General features: G+C 32.7%; 1 protein-coding gene and 1 long non-coding RNA gene across 2 annotated transcripts; both read right to left on the reverse strand.

The window, feature by feature from the left end:
- Window positions 1–1542: 1542 nt before the first annotated feature.
- LOC145735706 (odorant receptor 85c-like) lies at window positions 1543–6424 on the reverse strand. Its single transcript, XM_081989688.1, has 6 exons — window positions 5454–6424; window positions 2389–2542; window positions 2234–2333; window positions 1968–2069; window positions 1754–1909; window positions 1543–1702 (listed from the first exon to the last, which is right to left on the reverse strand). The coding sequence occupies exons 1-6, from the start codon at window positions 5902–5904 to the stop codon at window positions 1646–1648; spliced, it is 1020 nt and encodes a 339-aa protein (XP_081845814.1). The 5' UTR covers window positions 5905–6424; the 3' UTR covers window positions 1543–1645.
- On the reverse strand, window positions 3782–4884 carry LOC145735808 (uncharacterized). The gene is made up of 2 exons (XR_014179765.1): window positions 4460–4884; window positions 3782–3945 (listed from the first exon to the last, which is right to left on the reverse strand). It is a non-coding gene; the product is annotated as an uncharacterized LOC145735808 (long non-coding RNA).
- Window positions 6425–8824: the final 2400 nt, after the last annotated feature.

An 8824-nucleotide genomic window follows, 5' to 3' on the forward strand; every position in this document is an offset into this window, starting at 1 on the left:
AAATCGAGTTTCAAGACTATCTTCACCTAGTTATTGACATAGCAAACTTAAAAAACAATTTTTACATTCTTCATAGACTTAAAATGGCATTCCAAGCTTTGCCACTATTAAATCGACTTCTAGACACCTCAGTGCAAAAAATTCGGGTATTTCTTAACAAACTAGACTGTTTTTAGTGTTTTAAGGCTGTTATCAGTGCCTCAAAACGAGTTTCAAGACTATCTTTACAAAGTTTTTGACTTATCAAACCTAAAAGCCAGTGTGTCCACTGACCATAGTCTTGAAAATGTTATTTCAAGCTTCTTCACTATTAAATTGACTTCTACCCTCATAGGTGCAATAAATTGTAGCATCTCTAAGAAATTCAGACTGTTTTTAGTGCTTTTTAAGACTGAAAAATCGAGTTTAAGACTATTTCCAAAAGTCAAGTGTCTTCAGTAATAAAAGTAAAAAATGTTGGTACCAAATGCTACAATAATAGTCTTGAGAACTAATTTTTAGAAATAAAATAGTCCGAAAATTTAATTTACTTCTAGACTTGTTGTCCAGTCCAGAAAATTGAGTTGTACACCAATTAAAGTCTTAAAAACATACTTTTGGACTCTCTTTAGTCCTAGTAAAGTCAGTTCTAGCATTAAAAGTCAACTTTTATATTATTTTTAGTAGTAAAAAATGAGTTTCATGCACAATACAATCTTTGTCTTGATTTGCGGACTTTTTTTAGTTCTTGAATGCCAGTTTCAGACACTCAACCAGGATGGCAGTCTGAGAAAGCGAATCATAGACTCCTAGTAGTAAAAAAGTTTTTAGACTATTCAGTACAAATTTGGACTTTCACAAGTCTTGGATGTTCAGTTTTAAACTATAAAACGATTTTTTAAATTGAAATTTGCAGGACTGTATCTTCCTTAGGAAACCTTTTTCAGAAAAATGACATAATGCAAGTCAACTTATTTTTTGATTAGCTATCAAATGGTGAATTATTGACACTTAAAACTGGACCACCCTGTATTATTGTACTTTTCGATCCGCTATTTAATTCTAATTATTTTTGTATAACCTTTTTCCATGTCCAGTTTTAATGGTTTTCTAGTAATCCCTTAGCTATTTAAGGTCTATATCGCAAAAAATTGCTTTATTTCAGAAACCCAACTATTTTCATTTGAATTTGAATTTATCAAAGTCACTAATTTTGGGAAATCTTGTCTAAAGTAGTACAAATTTTTTTACTCAAAACTCTCGTTTAGTACCATTTATACAGGATGACCTACCTGAAATGTAATTATATGTCCAGAATCTAGATTTATTACTACAAAACTAGTTTTTGCTACTACTTACCTGAGCCATTGCTTGCAATTTTAATTGCCTACAAGTTTAAGGTAACTATACTATGATGACCTCACTGAACATCCCTGTCCCCATTGAAACTTAATCAAACTTGACTTTTTAGCAAATTGCTGAGATCCAAGTCTCATAAATCTCTAATTAACATTTACCTCTAGCCATATACCATTTCTGGTGTGTAATTAAAACGTCAATTAGTATGCTGACCTTTTTAAGGGTTAATTTACTACATTGTCTACACAAACTACTAGTTTTGCTTAATTAATGCCAGGTTGTGCAACTCCCATTGAGTAGTAATAATTTATTTGGTGTAGATTTGATGCAACACTGCAAAGCAACTGTAGGACGCGCGCAAAATCTGAAACCAATCAAATGTCAATTAGTTGCAAGTTGCATCTTGTCAACTCACCGTCATCAATGTGGTCAAATTTAACTGGAACACCCCACTGGCTTTCAGTGTGATCGGATTTTTGGCTCTTTCCTTCGAAGTCAGCATGGTTTTTTGGTTTTTTATGCTCATATCCAGCCAGTTTAAATTGTAAAATTCCAACGAAACGCTGTCGCTCTAGAATTTTCTCTGATTTTAGGTTTACTTTTTCACTTTGCTATTTTGTAATATGAACCTCCTCCATTAACTGATGACCGTACCAGCAGTAAATCGAGATTTGAGTAATCATGCAGGCTAAATAGGCGAAGAGTAGTCCGAAGGATCCACTAGAGGTTGCCTTTAATTATAATAATTGACGGTCACAAGAAATTAACTAGATTTCCTGATAAAGAGGTCATGTGACAATAACTGTCCAACCCAAAATAAAAACACTTAATATACCAGAGTAGAACACGCCTTTCTTCTAACTGGATTACCAGTGACTTAGATGATTTAACTTACCACCAAAAATTGGAACTCAGTCAAACAAATCACCAGACAACTGACTAAAAATTGGAAGAGAATTCCAAAAGAAAACTGTCTTTCAATCACTTTTCCATACCTACACACAAACCAACCTCGTAATTGTCTTCAAACTTGACTAAAACAAATTTTACTTTATGACTTCATTATAATATAAGACGCAGTGTTTGATTTTCGCTTCGATCACGTTGTGGTCGTCGTCATCCATAATTTGTTTAATTCTGTTACGTAAAATCTTCAACAACCCTGTAGCAATTGACACATGTTTGGCAAAGAGACGATCCACACCTGGAAAATCGTCGAAATTTCTTCGAATTTTAAACATTTTGTACAGGATTAGTTTTTAAAATAGGACAAGCTGTGGTGCTATCAATTTAAAAGAAGTATAAAAGTTGAAGATGTTTGAATATGTATATTAAATTGGGGAAAAACAGTAGGTACCTAATATGTGCGGAATGTGTCTTTTCCGCACTCGATAGCGGACTGCAATCAGCGTAATTTTCTGCACATGTTAGGTAAATAACTATTGTTGTTTTGAAACAGCTAATTTTCTTAAATTATGACCGACGTGTTGCATTTACAAATTGCTCAGAAACAATGTTGTCAATTGTCATTTCTGAGCAATTATCATCTCAATCAGTTCAACCATTTATCAGTTAGGCTTTTTTTTAAACCTAATTAGCCATTTCAATACATTCTTCCACTTGTCTTATACCAGTTCGTCTTTTTTGAAAATCTTGGGCAGTTGGCCAGCTTAATCATTTCAATCATTCTTCTGTTCGTATATTGACATATTTGACGTTAGTGACAGTTGTCACGTAATTGTAAAACACCATTTAGCTAGATGGTCACGTGACAAATGTCAAAATAAATGTCCTAAATCTCAAAAACTCGTTTTATATCAAATACTGCAAAAAAACGTTTCTAAACCCTGCTTTTTGCAAATTTAGAGCATGGTTTGACAGTTTTGACGTCAGTGACAGGTGTCACGTGATTGTAGAAGACTATTAAGCTAGACGGTCACGTGACAATTGCCAAAATAACGGTCGTAAATTTCAAAAACCCTTTTTATACCAAATACTGCAAGAAAACTTTTCTAAACCCTGATTTTTGCAACTTTAGAGCATAATTTGACAGTTTTGACGTTAGTTACAGTTGTCACATGATTGTAGAAGACTATTTAACTAGACGGTCACGTGACAAATGTCAAAATAACTGTCCTAAATCTCAAAAACTCGTTTTATATCAAATACTGCAAGAAAACGTTTCTAAACCCTGCTTTTTGCAAATTTAGAGCATGGTTTGACAGTTTTTACTGTAGTGACAGTTGTCACGTGACTGTAGAACACTATTTTGGTAGACGGTCACGTGATAATTGTCAAAATATTTGTCATAAATTTCAAACACACATCTTATATCAAATACCACAAGAAAACGTTTCTAAAGCCTGATTTTTGCAACTTTAGAGCATAATTTGACAGTTTTGACGTTAGTTACAGTTGTCACGTGATTGTAGAAGACTATTAAGCTAGACGGTCACGTGACAATTGTCAAAATAACTGTCATAAATCTCAAAAACACGTTTTATACCAAATATTGCAAAAAACGTTTCTAAACCCTGATTTTTGCAACTTTAGAGCATAATTTGACAGTTTTGACGTTAGTTACAGTTGTCACATGATTGTAGAAGACTATTTAACTAGACGGTCACGTGACAATTGTCAAAATAACTGTAATAAATATCAAAAACACGTTTTATATCAAATACTGCAAGAAAACGTTTCTAAACCCTGCTTTTTGCAAATATAGAGCATGGTTTGACAGTTTTTACTTTAGTGACAGTTGTCACGTGATTGCAGAACACTATTTTGGTAGACGGTCACGTGATAATTGTCAAAATATCTGTCATAAATTTCAAACACACATCTTATATCAAATACCACAAGAAAACGTTTCTAAACCCTGATTTTTGCAACTTTAGAGCATAATTTGACAGTTTTGACGTTAGTTACAGTTGTCACGTGATTGTAGAAGACTATTTAACTAGACGGTCACGTGACAATTGTCAAAATAACTGTCATAAATCTCAAAAGCACGTTTTATACCAAATACTGCAAAAAACGTTTCTAAACCTTCTTTTTTGCAACTTTAGAGCATAATTTGACAGTTTTGACGTTAGTTACAGTTGTCACGTAACTGTAGAACACCATTTAGCTAGATGGTCACGTGACAAATGTCAAAGTAACTGTCCTAAATCTCAAAAACTCGTTTTATACCAAATACTACAAGAAAACGTTTCTAAACCCTGATTTTTGCAACTTTAGAGCATAATTTGACAGTTTTGACGTTAGTTACAGTTGTCACGTGATTGTAGAAGACTATTTATTAAGCTAGACGGTCACGTGACAATTGTCAAAATAACTGTCATAAATCTCAAAAATCGTTTTGTTTCGAAAACTGTGTTAAAATCTAATTCTTGCAAATTCTAGTCACATTTTGACATTAGTGACATCACGTGGTTTTAGAAGAGTAAGAAAATGGCTGTTTCAAGCGCATTTTTTAGAATCCTCATTAAATTTCCTATTCAATTAACTGAAAATGTAAATAAAATGTTTCACAACCAACATAATAACAATACTGATGTATTGACCTATTGTTTCAATGGCAATTGATAGAATAAAGTACAAGTACACTAGATTTTCCAGTGAAAAACGCTAGTATTGATTGAACTGACAGGTAAATACGACAAATGACGGTAAACGAAAACCCCAGCAAGGTTTATTTTCTTGTCGGAAAGTTTCCACCTGCCCAACTATACATTTTCTCTAGTTTCATGTCTTTCTACATTTTTCTATAATTGTTTTGAAGTTTCTAAAAGCAATTAGCTAGTTTAACACATTCTTCCGCTCTTCTTTTCTCAATTCGTCTTTTTTTTTGATTTCTGAGCAATTCTAACCAGCTATTTTCCGTTCTTCTTTTATCAGTTTTTGAACATTTTGTGCAATTAGCCAGCTTAATCATTTCAACACATTCTTTTTGTTGATCGTTATTTTCGATGTTTTTCTGCACTCACTTTTAAAACCAACCTTATTACATTTGAAATGAGTCTTCTTTAACAGCACCATGTCATATTTTAAAAACTAACCCTGTACAGTGTGTACCATGTTATTAATCATTTTGAACCCTGTATAGAACGTACATCCGTTACATAAAGCGCTCAAACCAGTAGCAAAATATTCTCCAAAGAAAATGGGCCAGTAATAATCATCAGGATTAAACGGAAACTTTGCAAGAGTAGGATAGTTTTTCTGGTGAGTTTGGAGGTTTGCCACTAATGGCGTCACTCCGTAAAAGAAAACGGAACCTATAATCGTCACTAAATAAGTTGTTAAAATTTTTTGACATGACGTTAAAGTTTTCGTCAAAATGGTCATTTCATGATCGTCAATTAAAGTAAAAATTGGTTTATCAATAATTCGGTCCAACGTTGACAAAGGTCTTAGTAGCACACTAGTCACTTTATAGATGGTATTCACGTGAGTGATGGTGATCATAAAGGATGCAGATATTTCGACCAAATCGTTGGAGGACATGCCGTAGTACGCTGAAGCCATAATCTGGGCTAGCAACGCAAAATAGGTGAATACCATTGGTAGGTGACACTTTAGATCAATAGGAACAAAACCAGTTATTCCCAAAGATAACCGTTCCTGTTTTAGAAATTTCTGTATATCATAGCGCTAAAGAGAATTTCAGTGTCACAATTTACAATAACGTGTGTATAACAAAAGTGAATTATTACCTGATAATTACCCATGTTCATGGTTAGCCAACTAAGTGAAAAAAAATGAAAAATAGTGGTTTTTATAACTTTGCGAATTAGATGATTGATTTTTTTTGTTAATCATTAATTACGAAAAAATGGTTTTGTAACGAAGTTTTATAATTTGTGTGAACGACTAATCTGGTTAGATTCAGTAGGTATAATTAAGTTTTAACTTTTATAGGTAATTTAATAATATACAAGGGTGGTTGGTGTAGAGTTGCAGTTAAAAAATATAGTGAAATTCAAAGTCAAATTGGATGACGTTTCAGTAATATGTAATAGAATTTTTCTCAAAGTGTATTATAAAAGTGTGTAAGAGAATGAACGAGGTATTTGGTTTTTTTAGGATTTAACTCATCACCCTGAACTGAAATTCATATAAATCAATCAAAAACAACAAAATTCGCGCAATAGACACTTTCCATCATCGGTCACGTGACTGCCTAGTTAAATTATCCTCCAAAAACCACCTGATATCTGTCACTAATGTCAAAACTATCAAAATTTGCCTAGAATTTGCAAAAATTGCAGTTAACACAGTTTTCTTACAGTTTTTGAAACAAGACGTGTTTCTGAAATTTATGACAGTTATTTTGACAGTGGTCACGTGACTTACTAACTAAATTATCCTTGAAAAACCAAGTGATAAATGTCACTAATGTCAAAATTTTGAAAGAATTTGCAAAAATTACAGTTTTCTTACAGTTTTTAAAACAAGACGTGTTTCTGAAATTTATGATGTGGTCACGTGACTGCCATTTTTTTAATCCATTTTCTAATAGAGGACATTAAAATTCAGTTTGCATACATTTTTCTAAACCATTTTGATCAAAAAATTAGGATTTTACTAAAAAAATAGGTAATTCCAGAAATAATGGTTTTGTCGCTAATTTACAACTGCAATTTAAGGCACACGTGACTTAAACACTGCAGGTGATTTTAGAGTTACATGATTCACTCAATTTTCATGGAAATGTCCTGTTATGGGACCCATGGGAGTCCGAAAATTTCCATTTTTGAAAATTTACCGGAAAATTACTTCATGCTTAAATGAAAATTTTCCTGGATAGGGAAAACAACTGTCAAACTTGTCATTGTTATTATCAAACTTATCATGCATTCTAATGCGATACCTAATTTAAGACATCTAACCGCCATTTGCACTTTAAGCATGACTTAAGTTAAGTGTGGTTTAGAGTGTGACTTTTTTCACCTGTACTGTCACAGTCTGACCCACACTTAAATTAAGCTCGGCTTACAAAACGACGATACAAACGTAAATGATTAAAAGTACATAAAACTTTATTTAAATTGTTGTACAATTATTATAATTAAAAAACTAATTATTTTTGAATTTTCAAATTTTCCATTTTTTTCCGGAAAATTACCGGAAACTTTCTGAAAAATGTTGTATACCTAACCTCAAAATAATATAAATTTTGAAAAAAATGTTATTTATAAATTTATCCCTTCTAGACAACACATTCCCGGTATAAAAGCTTTAATCTTTCGGTAGCATGACATTTATACTATTTATGGTATACAGGGTGATCAAAAGACAATTTCAAGGGCTACAAATTGGTATATTGAACCACCCTGTAACTGTCAAAATAACAGAGTTATGGGCTGTCACAGTAAAAACTGTCAAAATCAAACAACTCAGTTTTAACAGTAAATAACTCACTTATTAGACGTTTTAGGTAAAAACGCTATACAGGGTGGTCAAAAGAGCATTTCAAGGGCTACAAATTGGTAAATTGAACCACCCTATAATTGTCAAAATAACCGAGTTATTGACAATATAATGGAGTAGTTTACAGGGTGATTCAATGAATTTTTAATATCCATAAAATACTAAATATGAATCTTGTAGATATTTGCATATACTTTATTCCTAGATAATCCACCAGTATACAGGGTGTCCGAAATTGGAGCAACAAACCAAACTTATAATTTTTTATTTAATTTTTGGAATCTACGTCAAATTCTAGGCCTACTTGATGTAAAATGTTTGTATCGATATTCAATTGTTTTTGCTCTAGCAGCCTTACTTTGATCACCCTCCTCGAAAGCAGAAATTTCCAACTTGAGCAAAATTTTGGTGCACTTTTCCAGAAAATCGTCCATAACTCGCTTATTTGACACACCCTGTATAAACACACCGCATAACAAAAGAAAGCTAATGAACTATCACGTGACGTTGAGCGAGCACGACTATGTTGTCCCGTTTAGCCGCTAGAGGGCGTCAAAGTTGACTCTCGTTTTTTGCAGTTTTTGCTCAATATCTCAGGAACGTTTTAGGTTTAGACGTCTGAAATTTTTAAATTTTCCAATTTTTTCGAAAAATTACCGAACATTTTCTGGAAAAATTTCCATAAATTTAATTTTCCGGAAATTTTACATCATTGATCTGAATTAGGCGCCCTAAATAGTTAAATAGCGAAATAAGTCAACATGTGCGTAAATCACAGCACTCATGTGGGTAGTTTGTGATTGGTCAAAAAAGAAAACAAATCTTAACCTAACCTAAATGTCAATATTTCAATAAATATTTTTTGTACAATAAAAGTACTCATTTGCTCGCATAGTGGCAACATTGCAGACAGGAAAAACTTTCGGACAGGACAAAGGATTATACAGGGTGTTCCAAAGTTATTAAATCAGGAACAAGCTATTCGATTGAAAATAATGTCCTTCTATATATTTTTTTCTTAAGAGGACATAAAGTTGACGTGTCCGTAGAT

This window comes from Ips typographus, linkage group LG1, assembly GCF_016097725.1.
Source record: "Ips typographus isolate SLU linkage group LG1, UJ_Ityp_2.0, whole genome shotgun sequence".
Taxonomy (NCBI): domain Eukaryota; kingdom Metazoa; phylum Arthropoda; class Insecta; order Coleoptera; family Curculionidae; genus Ips; species Ips typographus.